This window comes from Gastrolobium bilobum, unplaced genomic scaffold, assembly GCF_033153095.1.
Source record: "Gastrolobium bilobum isolate Gb01-03AN ecotype WA unplaced genomic scaffold, APGP_CSIRO_Gbil_v1 utg12578, whole genome shotgun sequence".
Taxonomy (NCBI): Eukaryota; Viridiplantae; Streptophyta; class Magnoliopsida; order Fabales; family Fabaceae; genus Gastrolobium; species Gastrolobium bilobum.
Window position 1 is genome coordinate 230135 of NW_026897471.1, and position 24030 is coordinate 254164.

Sequence of the window (24030 nt, forward strand, 5' to 3'; positions counted from 1 at the left end):
CACTATGCGTACTCTCTGCCTTTGTTTTTCCTCTATCTCTTTCTCTTTCTCTTTTTTATTTTATTTATATATTTATTTATTTTCATTTCAGTTCACCCATCTCACCAACACAAAAAAAACAAACAAATATCTCTACAATGTCATTTTCACTTGACTCAAACACTTCACTTTTCCATATTTTTACTTCTTTCCCTTTTTTTTCTTTATTCATTTTTCTTGCTCACCAAACACACTCTCTCACTCTACAAAGAAAGCTGAGCTGGTTGCGGTTGTTGTGGTCGCCTCACTCACACTCTCATTTTCGAGTCTCACTCATTTCCCTGCTTGGGTGAGAGATCAAACATCATATCCATTTTCATGTTAACTCTTGATGTCTTAACCTTTAACCTTCCCTTCACTTCACTTCTCAACTGATTCTTACTGCTACGCTTCTTCATTCACCCTTCTATGTTCTAACCATTTCGTTTCTCCTATATTCAATTTTGCAGGACAGCATTGCAGCTCAGTTATCCTCCTTTTGACTTTTTGGATAATCCATGCACAACCACAACCTCAAACTTCATTCATAGAGGTGAGAAACCGCAGACACACCCTTCTTAGCTATAACAAAACAATATATAGCAACCCCCCTTTTTTTTTATTTTTCTTTTTCTTTTTTCCCACAAAAAGACTTTGCATAACTTTTATTATTATTCTTTTAATGGAAAAAAGGGAAATAAAACATTTTCCTCGTGATTCTAAGTTGCATGTGAATTATTTGTCGGCTGAGATGCAGGTTTATATTTTGTCATGTTGTGTTGGATTTTATGAGATGTGAGGTGCCATCTAATTAGATTTTTTTGCTAATTTTTTTTTTCTTTCTGGAATGTAAGAACTTGTATTTTGTGATAGCAAGTTTTTGGTTGAACACCATGTGAGTATGTAAAAAGGTTGGTAATTTATATTTCCGAGGCTAATATTTTCCTTATGATTATAATTTATAGTTACATCCTCTGCAACCATGATATGACAATATACTCGTACGGTTAATTTTCCGTTTATTTTCTTGAGGGACGATTACTGATATTGTGTTTCTCAATGAAGATCTTAATGCTATTGACAATAACAGTGAAGTAAAGAATTCCAGATTATTGGAGTAGAAAAGTTATCATTATTGTTATGTTGGTTCAGTTCTATGATGAACTTGTCCTTCCAGTTAGACTTATAGTGGTACACTCCCCATCCACTTGCCTTGACTCTATGCAGGCTCCACCCAATTGAAGCCTTAGCATTATGGATCAGAAAACGTGGCTTTGGAGGAAAAAATCCTCAGAAAAGACAATTATAGCAACTGACAACACCAATCTCACTTCAAAAGAAAATGAAGAGGTAATTTAATTATTTGTAACGTCATTTATTCTATTCTGATCACTTTATATAAATTTCTCATTTTGCAGTTTTCTATCATAATTAAGTTGGCTGGTTGTAACCTTCCTTTTTCTTCAGTTGTCTTACCTATTTTAGAGTACTAATTTAGTACTTCATCAATTAACAATATCTCATTCCTTATTGGTGGGAGTGCTAATTTATAAGTTTTCATTTATCTCCTTTGTGCTGAATCGTTATGATTATAAAATGGACAAAATAATTCCGGCTGTACCTATTCACCAGACATCCAGAACTATTTGAAATTTAGTTTTTGGCTTATTACTTGATGAAAATAACTGGTATTTTGTCTTGTTTTACCTTATCTGTTTTTAGGTACTGGCACTTCTAGCTGATAAAGAAGAATTGGAGAAAGACTTGAAAAGAATAAATAATAAGCTTGCTTCAGCACTTTCTGACTGTAATGCTAAAGATGAGCTGGTGAAGAAACAAACAAAAATTGCGCAAGAAGCAGTGGCAGGTAACATTCATGCATGTCTGTGTGTGTTCATATATCCTTGCCCGTCTCCTTGTAACCCGGGACATGAAAAATAAGTAAATAACCACTTATGAGTAAAGTATTTTTCGAGTAGTTTTACCGGTCTCTGATAAAATCTTGCTGTGAAGGTTGGGAGAAGGCAGAAGCTGAAGTGTTGTCTATGAAGCAAGACCTGGATGAAGCTTTGCAGCAGCGATTAGTTTATGAAGAAAGAGTATCCTATTTGGATGGAGCTCTCAAGGAATGTATGCAGCAGTTACGTTTTGTTCGTGAAGAACAAGGGCATAGGATTCATGATGCTGTGATGAAAGCTTCAAAAGAATTTGAAAAAGAGTACATGGTTTTGGAGGAGCAGTTATCTGAGACAAGTAAAAGGCTTACAAAAGCTGAGATTGAAAATTCTCATCTCAATAAATCCATTTTCACAAGAGAAAATTTGATTGAAGATCTGAAAAGGCAATTGACTCAAGCTGAGGCAGATCATAGTGCACTGATGATTAGATTAGATTCCACTGAGAAAGATAATGCCTCTCTGAAGTATGAGATTCGAGTGCTTGAAAAGGAATTTGAGATCCGGAATGAGGAGAGAGAATTTAATCGTCGGACAGCTGATGCTTCTCACAAGCAACATTTAGAGTCTGTTAAAAAAATTGCCAAGTTAGAATCAGAATGTCAGAGGCTGCGCGTTCTAGTTCGGAAACGGTTACCAGGTCCCGCTGCCCTGGTAAAAATGAAAAATGAAGTTGAAATGTTGGGACGGGACTCGCTTGAAATGAGGAGGAACAAGTTGAACTCAACCAGTTTAATGGTTGAATCTTCAGCTGACAGTTCTCCTGAGACTACCATTAGAAGAATCAATGCTCTGACTGAGCAGCTATGTGCTATGGAAGAAGAAAACAAGACTTTAAAAGAATCCCTAAACAGGAAAATGAATGAGCTCCAATTCTCAAGAGTAATGCTGTCTCGCACAGCTTCTAAACTTCTGCAACTTGAGTCACAAGTTGAAGAATCATCTAAAGGTCAAGTAATTGTGGAGCAGCCGAGAAGTAACCTCACATCACGTGAGTTCTCTTTGGCATCAATGTCTGATGTTGGCAGTGATGACAAGGTTAGCTGTGCTGAATCCTGGGCTTCTGCATTGATTTCAGAATTGGATCACTTCAGAAGCGGAAAACAGAAGGAATCGTTGTCATGCAAAAGTGTTGGAGCTTCAGATATAAATCTTATGGATGACTTTGTTGAAATGGAAAAACTAGCAGTCGTCTCTGTTGAAAAAGCCCCTGATATCTCCTGTGTTTCTTTCAAAGCAGTTAATGAGAATAATGGCTTCTCAGAGACCAGGAAAAATGAGACTACACCTGAAGCAGTAGGTAAGGAGATCATTCCAGTGTCTGATCACATTTCAAATATCTCACCATCAAATCAGAAAACCAGTTCCATTGACTTATCTAAGGGTAATATTCCCAATTGGCTTCAGGATGTAGTAAAAATGGTCTCGGAACAAAGCTGTGTCACTCACAAAAACCCTGATGATATACTTGAGGATATTAGAGTAGCTTTGAGGTATCTGAATAATCCAGATCCATGTGACTTTGACTCAAGCAAAGGTTCTGGTCATGCTGATGCATCTGATCCTCCCCATTTGAATAACTGCATTGCATGGAAACCTTTGAATAATTCTTTGGTGGTATATCCATCCACTGATGCAAATAATGCTGACATCTCATCAATGAAGAGAACCAAACAACAATCTCAGGTAGATTCAAGTAAATCAATAGGCAAGATAATTGAGCTTATTGAAAGAATCAGCCTGCCTGCTGTAGAATATGATAATTCAGATCCCTTGTGCGTAAGAGATGGCAATATCATATCATACAAGAATCCAGGAATGTCAACGGACTACATGGTCCGTGTTTTCCAGTGGAAAACATCTGAACTCAGTAATGTTTTACAGCAATTTCTGCATGTGTGTTATGATTTACTGAATGGCAAGGTTGATCATGAAAAATTTGCCAAAGAACTAACTACAGCTTTGGAATGGATTATGAATCACTGCTTTTCACTTCAAGATGTTTCTAGTATGAGGGATGCCATCAAGAAACAATTTGATTGGGATGAGACACGAAGTGAAAGTGAAGCAGAGATTGGGATGATAAGTCATTTTGCCGAAGCAGATAAGTTGCGTCTTCCCAGAGTACAGGTGCCGTGTTTGCCTCAAGCATCTACTTTGGATGGTCATGATCTTCAGACTGGAGAGATGTATTATAATGAGAAAGAAGAATTGAAAAATATTAAAGATAAATTGATCAGCACTGAATCTCAAAAGGAAGTCTTGGAGGGGAGACTTCAATCAGCTACTGATAGGATTGAATCCTTAATGAATCAACTTGGGGAATCAGAGAAAACTATTGACAGCTTGAGATTAGAGTTACAATCTTTAAAAGAATCCAATGGCATACTTGAGGATCAAATAAGAAATCACAAATTGAAAAACTCAGATCTTGACACACAGCGTACAGAAGCTGAATTAAAAGAGGCTCATCCCAAGGTTTTGGCATTAGAAGAGGAACTAGAGAACAAGAACCACTGTTGTGAAGAATTAGAAACCAGATGTCTTGAATTGCAGCTCCAGCTTGAAAAGTATGAATCATCTTTAAATATTTGTTTCTGTGCAATTTTGTTTTTGAACATATAGCTTTTGATTTCTAATTGATATATGTCAAATTAATGTTCTCAGCATCTCAAAGGAGTGCTCAAACCATGATATTAACCAGAAAGATAAGCCACTGCGTTCTGTAAGTTCATCTCATTTTATTCATTTTTCTTGTTTTGACTCATATTCAGATTGTTATTTCCTACATGACATTCTGGAATATTTAATCAAGACGAAGCATGATTCCTCTAACTTTAACGTAGGTTAACTTGCTTCTTAAACTACATATTAGAGATCCCAATGTGGTGCAAGGCAGGCATTGAGCAAAATATCCAATACATAAATCTCTGAAACTGTTACAATATCCAGCAGATATCGTATAATATTAAGATTATATCTGAAAATAGTTTAGATTATCCTTAGGATTGGTTTCCATATTTCAATATATTTCACAGTTTGTTTTCTTTATTTTGGAGTCCCTTATTTAGCATAAATTAGACTTATTATTTTGTCTTTTGGTAATCACATCATAACACACAATATTCAGTTTATTGTATCTATTCTTGCTCCCTCTATATTTGAAGTGTGACATTGAAATTGTTGCACCTTGATTTGGTTCCAACTGGCTAAAGTTAATTGGAAATAAACACAACCATGGCCTTGGCTGTTCTATGTCAATTGGTATTTTGTGCTTCCTGCTAATTTGAATGAGAGGAGAATATGAACTTATCAAAAAGATATGTTTCTGCTTTGATGAAGGAAAAAAATGATATTACTTGTACACTGTATCTTCAGTTTCCAACTTGCAAGGAAACATAAACGTTCAGGGCACATCTAATTCCTAATTAAAGTTTCCATCTATGATATCATTTCCTATTATGAACAGGGTCTTCATACTTTCTGTATGCTCTGATTATAGAGTAAACTCCTCTAGTATATCCTAAAAAAGAAACTGTTAAATATGTGACTAGTAGTAGAACACTTCATCCTCCTGTTTTTTCCTAACAGTTTATAAATGATGGCTGAATGATATGGTTTGAAAAGAGTAAACACCAGGCCTCTTCTATTATAATTTATACTGCCCCTTCAGACTTCATTCTTGGGTCAGTCTTAATAGAGTTTTCTATAGATTAGGCAGCTTCTAGAGCTGGCTCCATATCTAAAAAAATAGACTATCTTGGCATTCTAAATGATCTTTGTTGAGACCAGCCAATAAAACCCAAGCAAAGCACTTCCTCCTTAATATTTTTCTTGTTTTAAAAAGCAATCCATGGTATGAAGCAATGATATAAAATTTACTTTCAGTTTCTTTAGGAAATCATTCAAGCAGAATTCTTCAAAGCATTACAGGTGGATACAAATAAATGAAAATAAAGCCCCAATGATGTGTTCGGTGTTTGGAGAGTACTTATCAGAACAATAGACAATATTAGGAAAAAAAAAGGAACTATCTACCCTAGTGTATGATCTACCGGCAATAAGTTTAAATTTAACAATGCTTATGCTGTGTAATTAAATTATGATATGATTACTCACCTGTGCAAATTCATTTCTGTTGTGCATGTGTTGGCATTGAGTTGAAGAGTGTTGATCATTCCTGTAGGACTTGGAGATAACAGCTGCCTCGGAAAAGTTGGCTGAGTGTCAAGAAACCATCCTTAACCTTGGGAAGCAGTTGAAGGCATTGGCTGCACCAAAGGATGCATCCCTTTTTGACAATGTCATTGCCGTGACCAGTACCACCATGAATGTGGATCCAAGCCCTGCCACCCCAAAAGTTATGAAAGTGAAGAATCGATCTCTACTTGATCAGATGCTGGCTGAAGAGGATACTAAACCCAAGGTTTCAAAAGCAAGTGATGGCAACTCCAACCCTATCACCATTCCAGGCATTATAGAGCCCCTGGAAAAGATATTAGCTTTGAATGAAATTAAAGGCCAGGATGTCAGCGCTACTGTTAATTCTCTGGCCATTGTACCTTCTAAGAAACCGGGAAGTGGAAGTTTGTGGAAGAAGATATTATGGAGAAAGAAGAAAAGTGCCAACATAAAAACACCCCTTCCCTTGAAGACATGAAATGCTTATACATAATAAATTGTAGTGTTGTTCAGTACAGTACTTACCTAAAGAAGGAAAACTGTATTTCCTTAATATATTTTATTGAAGGGAGTCAAGTTAGTTGATTGGTGTTTGGGTGTTTTGCTCTTGTACATATGCCTGAAACTAACAACCGAAAGTTCATATTATGAAAGGCATTCACCATTGTTGTTATGGTACATATATGTTACTCAAGTTTTCAGCTGTGAGAAATCCATTTAAATGTCGATTCCAAGTTTTGTGACCTTGCACTTGATGTTGGGTCTCGTACTTGAGGGGAAGATGTTGGAAGTATTCAAGTATGAGTTGTAATGAAGTACCACATTGGCTAGACCTAGACCAAGTGGTGACTATATAAGTGCAAAAAGACTCATAAACCTACAGCCTTAAGGTTTTGGGTTAAAATGTGGTGTCGGCCCACTTATTGTGGTTTATCGCTTGGCCCATGGATGTATCCCTTGCAATGGGTTTTGGGCTCCCCGTACCATTTCCAACAGTGGTATCAGAGCCAAAGGTTTGGCTGGGCTGGGTATTTAGAGATGGTGATGTTTCAAGGCCTCCGCAGAAGGCTAGTGTGACTCCAATACTTAAAGAACAAAGACTTCCTCAGAAGTTGCCCTTAAGGGGGAGCATGATGTTGGGTCTCATACTTGAGGGGAAGATGTTGGCAAAAAGACCCATAAACCTACAGCCTTAAGGTTTTGGGTTAAAATGTGGTGTCGGTCCACTTATTGTGGTTTATCGCTTGGCCCATGGATGTATCCCTTGCAATGGGTTTTGGGCTCCCCGTACCATTCTTAACAGCACTCAATCTTGCCATTGCTGAAAAATTATTATTAGTGAAACATACATTGGTTATCAATGGCATATGGAGAAGATATCTTGCATAATGCTAGTCTTGCTAGCATAAGCATCATGGATAAATAACAATATCATTATCTAAGTTTAGGGTTAACTTGCTGAATAAATTGTACAATTTTCCTCTATTATTTATTTATTCATTTTAAGAAACTGCATGTGAAGCTCTTTGTAATCTGTAAATGCCAAAATAGAAAGGAACTGTAGCCTGTAGAAGGAAGCAAGCCTGCTGAAATAAATTAATCAAAGTAAAATATGAATTTTTGTGACATCATGGAGTTCTGCTTTCTCGTAACATTCCGCATTCCGGTCCAAATAGTCATCCACTGTTCCCGTAATAGAAGCTAAAGCAGCTTCATCCAGTAAAACCTGCAGTTGATTTTGAAATACATAGAAGAAAGATTAAGATGAATCTGACTACGCTTGCCATGACTATTAATATTATAATCTATGAAATTCAAATTAAATCAATAAATAGTTAAACTAAGTGTACAGACTATAATGCTTAAACCTTTCTTATAAATATGACCGACATGTAAACAAGTGACTAATGCTAGAAGAAGTAAATTCAAGAGAACATTACATGATCCCCTTCCTCAAAATATTGCGTTACTTTGTGCTCGGTATCTGGAAATATACCAACCTGGAAATAAATTAGATGATTGCAAAGATTTGCCATGAGGATTGACAACAAAGGTTAAGGATTTTTTATTTTATTTTTTTTAACCTTTCTGGAAAGATAGACATCTAGGTTACTGAATTGTTTAGATGGTGAGACAGAGTCTATTTCCCTTGATGCGGTATAGTATCTTAATATAACAGTAATATATGAAGCAGTGTTATAGACCAAAACTATGCTGAGAGCAAAGAGGAAAATGTGAGGGCACTCTGGCTATGTGATTTGATTTCAGCAACGTAACTCTGAATATTGTGTAGAATTCAATGGTTGAATAAGGGTATAAATAGGGGATTTGGATCCTCTCATGTGGAAAAAAATGGTCATGTTATTTGATTACAACCACTCATTTAAAAATCATACATTTTTCTCTCTCTTATTTCATCATCAACGATGAGTGGTTGTGATCAAATAACTTGACAACATGATCACTTTTCCATATGAGATGATCCAAATCCATAAATAGGTGAGGAAGATTCTCCAATGATCAATGAAAGAATGAGCAATAATTGTTTTGCCTTAGTGGGATCCACGGTGTGAGACAAACACACTCACCTAATGTGTGAGGTTTGAGCTGTGTTGTGCAGGTAGGGGTGTAAATGAGCCGAGCGACTTGTCAAGGGTCCAAGGCTTGGCTTTCTTTAAACTTGGCTTGGCCTGACTTGTTTAATAAATAGAACGGGCTCAAGCTTTAAAAAAAGTTTGTTTAGCAAACAAGTCCAAGAAAGCCCGTGAGCTGACCCAATATATTATTATAATAAATAATATATTTTTATGTCACTAAATCATTAACCCTAATTTTGTAGGCTTTTTGACCCTTTTGCCCCTCATTAATTAATTAATAATCAATTTTCCCCTGATCCAGAACTATCCACCAACCTGCCCCCTTTTAATCGACTACCTTGAAGTTTTAGTCGAGCAAATGGTCAAAATTCAGAATGTGGACTACACCAAATTTAGTCGACTAAAAAATCATCTTGATCGACTAAATATTTGGGATATTTAGTCGACTAAGGCACGATATTTAGTCGACTAAATATCGACTGAAACCCTATATTTTCCATGTTTTCGGTCTCATTTCGATTGTTGTTGTTGTGTAAACCTAAATAGCTCCCTTTGTTCATGTGTAATCCTCTCAATCCGATTGTATTTCATCCCACCATCTCTACAAACCTAATATTGTGAAATCATTGTCATTGCACAATTCCAAACCCCCAAAATCCGAACCCAAACCCCCAATTTCAGAACCCTAGTCCCAATTTCGTGAGGAAGATGAGCACAAGTCCAAACATGTATGTGTCAATGATCTACTATGATGGAAAGCATTACGAAGGCCCCAATGGTGTTCAATTTGAAGGAAAAACAAAAATGTTGAAAATCAAACGGGGCACTACATACAATGAGTTAAAGGGGAGAATTCAGCAAAAATTGGGTCTGCAAGGCAGCCAATGCGTTCAACGGATGATTGCCAGAGTAGAGACTACAGTTGGTAAGGATGCTATTTACTACATTGGTAACGATATATGTGATGATGAAGATGTCGAATGTGTCATAGATGCAATTGTTGACCGAAAATTTCAAAATTTTATTGAGATATATGTTGAATTAGATTGTGGTCAATCTTCATCTGCACCCATGCATACAAGAAGTGAACCGTATTTTGGTCATGAAGAAAGAGTAGTCGATTTATCTGCACCTGCACCTGTCATAAGTCAGATAACACTGCGGGAAATAGATGAGGATGAACAGGATGTCGATATGGATAGCGATGAGGACGGTGAACCTGAGAGTGTTATTCCGCTAGGTGACACGTCAGATACTTACGTAGAGGGTGATTTCGACGCTGACACAAGCTCACCATCCCCGAGTTCGCAGGTTACGAGACCACTTCGTGTTGACCCTGTTAGCAGTGGTAAGATTCATTTTTTAAAGATTTAATTTAGCAATTATTTTTTTTGTTATGAATGGTATTGACGGTGGCATTATAATGCATCCGTAGGTTCTGAGGTCGAGCCATTTTGGAATGAAAGCTCACATTATTCCTTCATTAATTGGGCCCACCCTAATGATGAGACAGAGATATTGTATGGTGACGATGATGATCACGGTGGCTGGCAATTAGGGGATCCTTTATATTTGTATCAGGAGTTTCGTAGCAAATTTGAAATGCAACATGCAGTCAAATTATATTGTATGAAGGCTCACCGTACTGCCGTTGTGGCAAAAAGTGATGACCATAGATTTGTGATGAAGTGTCGACACCATAATGATGGATGTCCCTGGTATGTGAGGGCATTGTTGCCGAAGAATGGAAATACTTGGGTGGTCAGTAAGTGGGTTAAAGAACACACCTGCCTAAACCAGGGTCTTACCCAGGATCATAGACAGTTGGATTCTGATGTGATATGTGCAACCATTATCAGTATGTATTATTCGATATATCTAACTTCCTAAGGTATGTTTACGTTAATCAGTTTGTATTCGGACTGTTGGTCGGTGTTTTTTTTTATATAGGTATGTTAAAAGAAGATCCATCATTGAAGCCAGTTCTTATTCAAGAGAGGGTACAACGTTTGTATGGATACAACATATCTTACAGGAAAGCTTGAAAGGCTAAAATGAAAGCCATTGTCAAGTTATTTGGCGACTGGGATAAATCGTATGCATTCTTGCTGGTTGGCTGACATACATGACGCAGGTTAATGTGGGTTCTGTGTTCAAGATTGATACGGACCAATGTGTTGATGAACGTCGAGTGTATACGGATAAGGCTGTCTTTCACCGAGTATTTTGGACCTTTCACCAGTGCATTGAGGCCTTCAAATATTGTAAACCCATAATCCAAATTGATGGCACACATTTGTACGGTAAATACAAAGGAGCTCTTTTGATTGCAACGTCACAAGATGGAGATGGTTACATTCTCCCTATTGCATTTGCTATTTTTCCTCCGGGTGAGAGATTGGATGATTGGTTGTGGTTTCTTAGCCTCATGCATTTTCACGTCACGCATAAGCATGGCATTTGTCTAATATCCGATCGTCGTCCCAGCATCATCAGGGCTGTAAGAGATCATGCCGGTTGGCAGCCACCATTTGCGTATTACGTGTTTTGTCTACGCCACATCAGAAGCAACTTTAACACTAAGTTTAGAGATGTGGAATTGAAGAAAACCCTGATGAAGCTAGGTACAATCTTCTTTTTAATATGTACAAATTGTATATAATGCATCCTTTTGTATCTAACACATCCTTTTGTATTCCAGGGTACTTGAGTTCAAAGATTCATTTTGATATCAGATTCCAGGAATTTATCGACAGTAACCCTCAAGTAGCTTCATGGATAGATCAGATTCCTAAAGTAGTCGACTAAACCAGTACATGTTAATCGACTAAATTGTTGGTTTAGGACCCCAAATCTGAATTACACATGTTTTTTGCCCTTGGTTTCCACTCTACACTGATCCACTAAGGGAGTGTGACTTAGGGAGCATAATTTCCGAGTCAAAAAACCGATGTGGACATTAAATTCCTAAAACGAAGTCGTATGTTGTCAAAACGTTTGTTTACGGTTAACAATACAAGATGTAGCCTTTTTAAACACATATACTGATTTTCTGTGATGTGTTTTGGACGAATGTGACCTGTTCAATATTGTTTTGTGCCGTGATGATCAAATTGTTAAAAAGGTTCCATTCATAAGTTATACAATATTGAAATGGAATTCAATTCATTACACAACATAACAGAGATCCAAAAAACATAACAATTCTGCATTCATTAAAAAAACTTACGGGACATCAACAACTTAAAGGAAATACATGAACAAAACATAATAACATGATGTAAACCCTAAATCTACTCCTCATCCCCGTCTGTGTCCGTCTCCGAGTCGTCCTCATCTGACACATGACCCCCATCCCCTCCTGCCTCAGCTACCTCCCCACCTCTTGCAAGCTCCAGACGAGCAAGCCTGTCTTCCACACCCTTAAACCTTCCATGTATGTGTCTAAACCTTTCATTCCCTTTCTTTCTCCATTTTTTATGTGCCAGCGCCATCTTTCCTATCTTCTTTGTCATTGCATTTATGCCCTTCATGACATCACGCAGTGAAAATCCACCTTCAGGTTCAGCTATCTCCTCAACCTCAGCCACATCCTCTTCCTCCTCCTCCTCCTCATCCTCCGCCTCTGGCTCAACAATGTGGTCATCTGGGGAAACATAAGGAACCTCAACCTGGGGCATACCATTGAACTCCCACACACCCGATCGTGTGTTCTTAGTAATCTTACACTGCTCCAATAGACGCTTTCCGAACTTGCAATTATAGCCCGTGGTCTTCTTCAACAGCTCAGTCTCCATGGGAACACCAAAGTGAACCAATATCCTCTGTACCAGACAGGCGTATGGAAGATGACCCTTATATTTGGCCTTAAACATAAACCAACAGATATAGTGCCTCCATTTCACCATCTGGGCATGTCGAATAGCCCACATAATGGGAATGTCATGTTCCAACACCCTGGAATGATTAAAAGATCGCGGAAACAGAACGTGGGTGAGGACATAGTGTAGTATACGGGACTCCACAGAAAGCAACCCCACCGTATAGTGCAAGTGTTCCCCACAGGCTCTTCTCTGCTCCTGCACGGCATCCTCTCGTACATATCCTGGAAGTACTACACCACTATCAGCGTCATACGCCACAGTCTGAGAAGAGTCAAAATCATAGCCGAGTATCTCCGACCATGCAGGTGCCGTCATGATGATCTCTATTCCACAGACCCTCGACTTCAGCTCGCCCTGTACGTAGCTGAGGTTATGGTAGAAGGCCCGCACCATAAGCTCTGAATACAGACATAGGGTCTCGGCCAACACCCTCAGATGTGCCGCCTCCAACACCCCCACAATTTCAAATCCCTCTTTATCAAAAAAGGTTGTATCCAAAGATTTTGGAGCACATAACGGCCGGTTCAAATGGTCACGTACGAATGAAGCGTGGACGGCAGGGTCTTTCTCAAACAGATACCCATACGGGAGGTCAACAGTATCAGGCTCTTCGTCTTGTGGCCTTGACGAAGAAGCCGCTCTTGCCTATGCTTGGTGCGTCTCTCAAGTGACTCATTGCTCTCATCACTTGGTCTTCTGCGGCCCGTCATTTGTTTAGGGTACCTACAATGAAACATGTCAGCATTTAACTATATGAAACATGTCATGATGGTAATGAAAACTTGCAACATAAGGGCTGTAAACCAAAAGCAAACTTTTCCCACATACAAACTTTTCAAACAAAAATATTCACACAATGCAAAAAAATAAACCTTAGTGGATTAGGGTTACAAAACCTAAAACAAACACTTTGATTATGGTTCAAAAATTCAGACAGCAAACAAATAAAAAAAATTCCAAAACCTAAAACACAATGCAAGTTAAGAAACCTTACCTATCCTTGAGATTTCACGATTTGGACCGTATTTTGGTGCAATCCACACGCCTGAGGGAAGGGTTTGGGGCGTTCTTCAGCTGCTCCTGCGGATTTGGGGTTTGGGCCGCCTCCTTAGTCGATTAGGTTTACTACCCCCCTCTGCCGAATTTGGGGGGGGGGGGGGGGTTTAAAAAACAAATCCGTCGATATTTAGTCGACTAAATATCGTGCCTTAGTCGACTAAATATCCCAAAAATTTAGTCGATCAAGATGATTTTTTAGTCGACTAAATTTGGTGTAGTCCACATTCTGAATTTTGACCATTTGCTCGACTAAAACTTCAAGGTAGTCGACTAAAAGGGGGAAGGTTGGTGGATAGTTCTGGATCAGGGGCAAATTGGTTATTAATTAATTAATGAGGGGCAAAAGGGTCAAAAAGCCTAATTTTGTAACACTATTTTTTTACTATTGTCTTTAACTCCAAGAGCAACTGGCTAAACTCAGGTACTCTTTCTCTATTCTTCTTTGAATATTATAACATAATAAGCTTTGGAGTTTGGACAACTTATTTTATTAGTAGTGAAGTCGTCGTAGGTTTAAGAAGAAAATTTAAAGGTTAGTCTACATTACATACTTTTCTTAAAATATTCTTCCCCCACATTTTCTATTTCATGAGCTGGATCAATGTTTAAGAAGAAATTGCGAAACTCATTATTCGATCTTAAAATATATGTAGACTGAGTGTGTTCTATGATTGTTTTTTCTCTGACGAAGGAATAGAGAATTTGATGCATTTATAGTTTCAACATTTGGACGTATGTGAGTTTAGAAAGAATACATTTTATTATTATAAATGAGCCAAGCCAAACTCAAGCCAAGCCTTTATCCTTTATAAACAAGCTAAGTCGAGCCTAGAATTTAACTCGTACCAAGCTAATGAGCCAAGTCAAACTCAATATTTTTCATAGGCTCGGCTCAGCTCAGCTCATTTACACCTCTATGTGCAGGGAATGAGGGTCTAAAAGTGTAACTTAAGGGATGCAAGGGTTTGACCCAGTGTTTTAAAAGCCAGATCAGACCTGCCAAGTCGACCCAGGTTTTGGTAACCCGGTGAGGGCACCTGTTCGAGCTGGCCATTGGATCGGTCATGCATCGCGGATCAAATGGAACCTGGCGGTTAAGCTATTTTCTCCATTAAACCGATTTTTGAAAAATTGGACAAAATATTCCACTTTTGACAGTGGTGCCTATGGGAGTAAGTCGTGTTACCACATACCACTAGGCTACCCTCAGTTGTTTGTCAAAATGCACCTTATAATATATTTATTATATAATTTAATATAAATTTAGGACAAAATCTTCCACTTTTGACAGTGGCTAGGAGTTGAACCCAGCCTATGGGAGTGAGTAGTTGATAAGTCTCCAATTTATTATGTATTAAAGGTTAATATGAGCATGAAATTGATTTAAAAATAATTAAAAGTTATGATAATTATAATTAAAGTGTTATTTTATTCTCAGTAATATTCTCATAAAAATTCTTATATTTTGCAATAATTTTCAGCTCAATAAAAAGATAAATTGGAGAGCTCAAGTGGATTTGTTTTGAATTTCTGAATCATATAATTGATTGAAGATCTTATTGAAGATTCTCTTGAATATTTTTAAGGAATTTGTTTCCTTTAAATATAAAAGAGAAGATTTTAAAGATTTGATTAAAGATATGATTGGAGATTATAGTAAAGATTCCATTGAAGATATTATGAGAAATTAAAAGACATAGCTTCATCACTATAAATAAGGGGCTCATTCAGAAACAAAAGAGCTTTTGAACAATTGAGAAGAGCAAATCCTACTTTGGAGAGAGAAACACGTCTTTCATGCTTTGGAGCATCGGGAGCGATTTCAATTCAAGAACAAGCTAGGGGTTTTAAGTATTCTTCACGCCATCACATCAATGGAGTTTGGGAGATTTTCTGTACTTTCTATTGTCTTTGATTTCGCTATGTTAGGCTAGATTTTTTTGTAACTAAGGGTAGATGAAACCCAATTGAATTATTATGTTTATCAATTAAATTGTTCATGTAATTTTTCTTTTTATAATTGAATGAATTTATCTATGTTTAATGCTTTCTATGAGTTTGCTCCTTATAGATTGATTTAGGGGAATTGTATGACAATAGATATGTTGGTGCATGAACCCTGATTTGATAAATTTATCATAATCCTTATGATCTAGGGATAGACATAGGATAATTATGCAATCTTTAGATTCTTGTTGTTAATGCATATTGTCTTAGGGAATAACTGGGGAACTGAGATTCTTCCAAGATTACATAAAATTAAGATAACAAGAGATTGAACCTTAATTACTTTAGAGGAATCTATTGACATTATATTAAGGGCAGTTATTTAATTGTTTAATCCATAACATAAGAAAGATATTGGGAGAAATCGAAACCTTAACTACGCTCTTTCTTGATTTTCAAAACCAAATTCTTTTTCTTTGTTTGCTTTAAATTATAGAATTGCATGTTCTTGCTTGTTCTTGATCTTCTCTCTTTTCATCTCAAATTCGATTATCCAACTAAATCGTTGTTAGCGAACTAGTGCTTGAAAACCAATCCTCGTGGGAACGATCTCGTACTCAGTACACTTTTATTACTTTTACGACCGGTGCACTTGCCGAAGTTGCAATAGTAGTGTTACCATTTACCACTGGGCTACCTTCAATTGTTGATCAAAATGCACCTTATAATATATTGTATAATTTAATATAAATTTAATTAAACTGGTTGAACCAGTGACCCAGTACCTTGACCAAGTCGATGACCGGGCCGAGTTTTAAAATACTAGTTTGACCTCTTATATTGGCCTTAGTGGCCAACCCATTGGACTGGACCAGTGTGACTTATCCAGAACAAAAGCTCACCAACTTAGTAGTTTGCAATGTCAGAGTGTCAAGATGTATGGAAATTACATCGTATGATGTGTATATTTTTAGGATACTAGTAGGTCATTTTATAGCTGACAGTCTCAAGCTTATAAGTTCACTTTCGATCAGTCTTTACAGATTAACTTCAGAGAGTGCAATTGGTCTAAGTGTTTTGCCAAAAGTTGGACTTTAACATTCCTTGGCTGAGTTGATTCCTCATATGTGGCTATGTCGATCTCGCCTTTATGATTGACTACTTGGCATATCAAGTTGAGTGTTGTATAGCAACGTTATGCTTGACTACTATGTGTTTGTTTACAAATCAATCGGCATAGCAATTGGGATGAATTTGATAAGGGAGAGAAGACCTTTCTAAGCTTTTTTGTTAAGTCGTGCACCTTGTTATTTGATCGCTTGATGTGTTTGATCATACATTACGTGTGGAAGAATTTTTGGACAATGTCTTCTCGTCTACTATGATAGTTGTTTCGGTGGCTGATTGTGGCCATGTGTTGTCTTATAAGTGGTGAACATTCCTTGATTCTCGCATTGCATCATGAGAAAGTTTTGGCAATTATAGGCTTGTCTATGTTGTATTAAATGCACGACGAAAAATCTAGTTCATAAAATAATAGTTCATTTTTCTGTTGGCTTTTCTCTATATATTCTTCAACCTATGAAGAAACATGTCTACCAATAGATAGAAAACAAACATTTGGAATGATACCATATTGACGTGTCCATTAATCAACATTAAAATGGATTAATAACAAAAAATAAGGTTGTTGCAAATCAAAAGGATCAGAACAATTCATTTACACCGCTAGCTAAATGCCATACACCATATTTTTTTGACTTTTGCTACTGCCATTTCCACCCGACATGTGTTATATAATTATTAGATCTTTAAACCAATCATAGATTAACAATAGGAAATTAAAGGATAAATATTGAGTTTTACCAGAGTGAAGTTGTAAGACATCGCAACAGTGCAATTACAATGTATGTTGTGTTTCCTTAATTACTGGAAGACTTTAGCGAGGTATTGTGTAAGAACTTGCACCGTTAATTAAGGAAGTTAATTAATTAATTATGTGAAATTAGGAAATAATTTCATAATAGACCCTAATAATTATTATGAGGCTTAAATAATTATGGTAAGTGAGTAATAATGCAAAAAAGTCGCTTTTCGGACGAAAAACACAGATACCGGTTCTGCTACTCGGTATAAATGCGTACCGAAAAAGTATCCCGGAAAATTATAATAAGTGCATGATAATTCCTAGAATATTAAATAGGACTAGTAAAACAAGTTTCAAGTTAAAATAATGAGAACTGGTGCCAGAAACTGATATTGGCTATGAAAAGCGCGTACCGGAAAGGTGCTGCGAAAAAATAAAATAAAAATATGATAAATCTTGTAAAAATGAGTAGGTTAAGAATCCTGAGTTTGGGATTAAAAGGCTAAGCGTAGAAATTAACGATAATACTGTGTGTTTATGACTTAACCACCTATATATAGTGCTTGGCACTAAACCCTAGGCTGATTCTTCAGCCACTATACGTGTGTTTTGGGGCCAGCTGCTGCCACCTTCACTTCTTAACCTCTTTGGCTTGAAAATCTCCCAAGTTTGCACCTTTCTTCTCATTTCTCTTCATCTTTAAGCCTCTGTTGGTTGGGGAGTAAACTTGAGAGTTGGCATTGTGAGGAGTTGTGGATTATATTCAGAACTTCCAGCCACTGTTGGTTGGGGAGTAAACTGAGTTTCCTTGTTTTGAGTTGTTGGAGCCTTGTTCTTATTTGTAGAAGCTCCAAGTAGCTTCTTTTGTGAAGGAAGAACTCATTTTGTTGGTCCATTTTCGTTCCCTTCAAAGTCAGTACCTTGGAGTTGTCATGTGAGCTCCAAGAGCACCTTTGGTTGGCTGTTTCAACCTTGGGTAAGTTTACCACCTTTGATCATGAGTTTAATGGGTTAAAGTTAATGTCTTGGCATGTTTAATAAGTTAAACAAGTATGTAATCTGAGTATGAACCTTAATATACCTAAAAATGGAGTCTTGAACGTTTTGAAGTAGTAAAAGATGAACCTTGGATGGATATATTCGCGAAATGCAGAAACTGCATTCTGTCGCGAAATATCCGGATATGGATATCCGGATATTCTGGATTTCGAAGAACAGTGAAGGCACTGTTCGTACAAATTGTCATTTTGGGTTGGTGGAGCTATGATCGATTTATGTGGACTTCTGTAGTAATTAAACTAAGTCAGAATCAAGTGATTAAGGGCTTATGACTTTGTGAGAAGTCTAAAGATGTAAAACGTAAAGGAAGGGCGTTGTTTTTGAATCATATGCTTGTTGTGCATAAATATTGATAATATTGTTGGTCCAAACAGATTGTGATCTTGCTGTTTGTGGACTCTAAGGTATTGTGGACTCTTGACTTGGATAGCTAGCTTGCAAGGTAAGCTTTCGTGTCCCCGGTTTAGCCATTGTCTGTTCCACCATACTTTATGGGGGGATGGTTATATGCATGATGTGTTTTCATGTATTGTTTTGCTGAAATTCTATTGAACTATTAAGTGCAAATGCTATATGATATGTATGTGGTGTTCCGCCATGGGGTATTCCTGTGGGCGGGTACAACATGGGCTGGTATTATGTGGGTAATAGACGTATTCCTGTATTTCTCTGATCAGTAGAATAGTTATAACACACATGACATGAATATCTGTTGCATTGCACTGATTTTGGAACTGATATTGAAGTACTGCTTTTAGAACTTATATTGCACATGTAAGTGAGCTTGGGGTGAAAGATCCTTGAGGACCCCTTGTCTTACTGAGATTTCTTGTTTAGAGATCTCACCCCACGTTTGGGGACGTTTATTTCAGGTTCAGGCATTATGGGGGCTGATGCCTCTAGCGGCAGGAGGCCAGAGCTTAGTTGATGATTATTGCTGTTTATTATGCTGACATGTTGGATGCTGGATATTCTGCTGATGTTATGTTTTCAGTTGCTTTTATTATGCTGTTGATGTTGAGACTTCTGTTGGGCTTGTGCCTTATTTGGGTGAGCATGGGGTTTGTCCGTGCCACTTTATGTTAGTACTTTAAGTTGAGTTGTATAACTTAGTAGGTTGTTCGGTCTACGTGTTGTAGTTCCGTGACTAGAGACTTATATCTGTTATTTTAATTAATGAGGTATTCAGTTAGCTGTCTTTTGCAATTTACATACAGGCGTGGTCTTATTCAAATGATTAATTAAGCAAGTTGGTAATGATAATGACGTCATAAATGAAAAGATAAAGATATTCCGCATTTTTAATTAAGCGCAGCTTAATACGATGATATGATAACATTACCGGATATATACGAGGTGTTACATATGGGACATGGTCTATAATCTTTGAAATTTGGACAATCATATCACCAATGTATACATCTAGCACCCTTTTCTTATTTGCTCTTCGAAACTTTGCCAATCATGCGAAGATAAGTTGCCTTAGCTTTCTTGAGTCTGAAAGACATTACCTTGTAATAATAGCTTGAAATCTTTGTGATGAATTTCGTTTTTGTCTTGTTGCCTTAGTGCATGGGTGGACGTTTGCTTGTACTCACAGTAGGCATCTATGAGGAAGAAGAGGCAGAAGCCTTATTGTCTACTAGCTCGCTAATGTTAGGAAAAAGGTAAAAGTCCTTGGGACAAACTTTTTTTAGTTCGGTATAATCAACCCATATATGTCAATTCTTGTATCTCCTGACAATATTATGTTTGACAATCAAGTGACATATTTAACTTCAAGGATAAATCTAGCACAGAGGAGGTCCCTTAGTTACTCTTCGATCACTAGTTGTTTTATGAACATACCTAGGAAAATGATGATGACTGAGTTACCCACATTGACGAATATGCTCCAAACCTAGATATTCACTATGCTTTGGACATTACTAAGGGATTGTCATGGCTTGGGTTGGTGTTTTCGTGGTCCTCATTTTCAAAAAAATAAAGATGGGTTCGAAGTATGTTGTAAGACATCTTGAACTTGGGGTGGGCTCTAATGGCTATAGTGACTTTGAGGTATTTCTTTTTTACTCCTTTAAACTCTCCATCTTCGACGAAGCTGCCCAAAATGGTGTGAATGATTCCCCAACAAGCTTCGTTTGAGTAAAACTAATCTTGGCTATTGGGAGCCTTGGAATGTCGATGTTTGGTATCCTTGTTTGGCCAGGGGACTTATCTCAATGGCATTCTCATCGAGATAGAGTTCTCTTGTGATGCGAGGTGTTAGGAAATCAACACCAATTTCCCTTTTCAGGACTTGTTGATAATGGTTTGCAAAAGCAAAATAAATGTTCCAATAACAACTATGAAACAACTAAACACCGAGCAACACAAATCAATTGTTTAATGTGAAAAACCTCCTCAACATGAGGAGTAAAAACCATGGGACCGGATTCAGAGTCCACCTAAATTCTCCACTATCAAAAAGTGAGATTACAAGGGTTCCAACAATAATTACAATCAATAAGAGCACCAACAAGCAACTCAACAACAAGTTGTACCAAAAACACAAGATACATATATATAAACAAGCTTATGTCCGATATTAATTCCAACTACTAGAAGTATCAACTCCCAAATTGCAACAATTAGATTAAAGCGCAACAAGAGAGGAACACACTGTCCAATTTTGAGAACAATCCAACAGTTGATCAAAGAGATATTCCCCTTTGAACTTCATTTCCCGAAACAGAGCAGGAATTATAACTCCCTTTATTTGCAGCTAAACAAATCCCTCTTGAAAGCTCCAATCGACAAGCTACCTGTTAGATATGAAGTGCATTGAGTGTACAACTTGCTGTCAAATGTTCAACACGATCCAAAGGTGAACGAATAAGAAATTGCTCTCGCAAGTATGCTGCCTTATGTAGCACTCTACAGGAAACTATTTCGGTTTGGAATTTTCTGGTGAAGATATAATCCTCCAAATAGAAAAACCACAGTTGGATAAGAAGAGTGATGAGTTGGGAATATGCAAAAAAAATCCCAGCTTGATCCGACGGTAGACGAAGGAGAAAACATAGAATGAAGTAGATTGCTATTGAAATTTCTTCTCCAGCGATTTTCCAGAAAATTGCTCTGTCCTTCTTTTCCCTATGGTTTCTTTCTCTTTCTCTATGGTTTCTCTCACACTCTTTTCTCTATGGATACTGAAGACTTCTTCAAGTAGGAACCCTACTTTTCCTTATTGGGCTGGACTTGACTTTAAAAATAATAAAAGCCCAATAAATCTCCCCCAGTCCAATGAGGGAGATTACAAACATCAATCATCAAGTGGAATTCATGCCAACAACAATCCGACAAAATTCAAACTTCTCTCTAGGAAGTGCCTTTGTCATCATATCTGAACCATTGTCATCAGTGTGAACTTTCTCAAGCTCCATTTCTTTGGCTTCTAGCACATCTCTTATCCAATGATACCTTACATCAATATGTTTGGATCTTTTATGGAAGTTAGAGTTATTGACTAGGTGTACAATGCTTTGGTTGTTACAAAGTAAGATATTTCTCTTTTGAGTGAAACCAAGCTCTCTCAAAAACTTCATACATAGCAACTCTTTACAAGCTTTGGTTGCTACAATGAACTCCGCTCTGTTGTAGAAAGTGCAATTCACTTTAGTAATCTTGATTGCCAAGAAACCGTACCACCTGTAATGAGAATAATTAAATCTCTTGCACCATCATATATGGGGCAGGATCTTTTGATACAAAATCTCAACTGTTGATTTTTTTTTTTTTTTGGTTTCCCAAGGTATCCTCCAGCTGACAGCCGAAGATTAATCTTTTTGAGGCGGGAGATCACATTAACTGTTGATTTCGTGAATCAAATGGTTATAATTTATTGGGTCATATTTATTAATTAATTATTAATTTCCAATAATTTATAGTCGCTAGATTGACGAAAATCAACAGTTAAGATTCAATTTCAAACTTATTTGTTTGACACAAATGTCAAAGGATCTTGTCCATATATATATACATATATATATATATATATATATATATATATATATATATAAGAGATGAATATTTTGACTCTAGTGTAAGACTTACAAGTCTTACTCTTCATCTTAATCGTTAATTTCCGCTCATCTAACGATTATAGTTTAGGAAATCATACTAATTAATTAATTATTAATTAAACTATAAATCACAACTGTTGATTTCTGTCCATCCACGACTGAGATGAGGAGTAAAACTTCTAAATCTTACTCTGGAGTCAAAGAACCTTCTCCATATATATATAATCAATTTACTACGATATATAATTTATATTTTTCCAATTCAATAATATTGTATATAAAATGCGATTTGTATTTATTAAACCGTTAAATTACAATTATTCCTTTTTAAATTATTTGCATTAAATTTTATAAATATTAATAAAAATAATAGTATGATTAAGTGATTCTTATTTTTGTACATTTTAAAAGTATATATTATGTTAATCTTAATTTTGTAATGATATAAAATATTATAAATATGATATAAGACATTTAAATAAGCCACCAAACTCTAAGGGTGGGCACAATTGGTAATGAACCGTGCCCCAAGAATTGGGCCTTGTGTTCGATTCTCTGTAGCAGCTTTTAAGGGCCAAAGGTATACCTTTGCACTCAAAGCCTCGTTTGGGGAATTAGTCTCACCTCCTCTTAGGTGACAAATATTCAAAGCACCCGCTGTATCAATGAAGAGCTAGCCTTAGAGACTGTACTTCGAGGATAAAGTAACTGGAGGGGATTGAATGAGAATACCTCTTGGTAAAGCAAAATAAATAAATAAAAATAAGCCACCAAAACTATACCTAAATAGGCTAACATGTCTTCATGTAAATCAATGGATTTATGCCTTTAAATAAGTTAACAAGTATAATTTCAAAACATAATAATAATAATATATTCATGTTCATTTAAATAAGTTGGATCGTAAATTTTTTTTATGAATTCACTAAAATATAACCTTTTAACTGAGTAGCTTTTAAAAGAATAGTAACTTATTTATACTTAGCCTGTTCTCATCCGTAGTAGGTGAGGGAAGGACCAACTACTTCACAACAACTTTATAATATAATTTGCCAATTTTATTATGAAAATTATTCTCAGCCAAAAATAACGACAAGGCATGTAACACTCCGTTCTAGAACCGGTTTGTTAACATTATGTATGACATTAGACGCAGTTACATTCACAACAATTGAATTAAAGTACGGATAAATTTTTTCCTTTTTATTTATAAATATTCTTGTTTAAAATTAATTTCGTAATTAAAACAATTCGAATAACTGTAATCGTAACTTAAACTTTAAGTGGAACACTTAATGTAGTTTTATTTAAACCATACGTTGCTACCATATTGTGCCAAGTAGTCCCCTTAGACCAACAAGGCTTAAAACTCATTTTTATTGTTATTTAACACTAAAC

At 36.6% G+C, this 24030-nt stretch overlaps 1 protein-coding gene across 1 annotated transcript; it reads left to right on the forward strand.

The window, feature by feature from the left end:
* Positions 1–1272: 1272 nt before the first annotated feature.
* On the forward strand, positions 1273–6752 carry LOC133307185 (filament-like plant protein 7). Its single transcript, XM_061507641.1, has 5 exons — positions 1273–1368; positions 1741–1885; positions 2032–4543; positions 4641–4698; positions 6160–6752. The coding sequence occupies exons 1-5, from the start codon at positions 1273–1275 to the stop codon at positions 6631–6633; spliced, it is 3285 nt and encodes a 1094-aa protein (XP_061363625.1). The 3' UTR covers positions 6634–6752.
* The last annotated feature ends 17278 nt before the right edge of the window (positions 6753–24030 follow it).

Bases quoted from the DNA above. Each gene is read 5' to 3' on its own strand.
- LOC133307185 (XM_061507641.1), top strand. From the start codon at position 1,273: ATGGATCAGAAAACGTGGCTTTGGAGGAAAAAATCCTCAGAAAAGACA. The intron at 1,369-1,740 runs GTAATTTAATTA...ATCTGTTTTTAG, and splicing joins CTTCAAAAGAAAATGAAGAG to GTACTGGCACTTCTAGCTGA. The intron at 4,699-6,159 runs GTAAGTTCATCT...TCATTCCTGTAG, and splicing joins AAGATAAGCCACTGCGTTCT to GACTTGGAGATAACAGCTGC.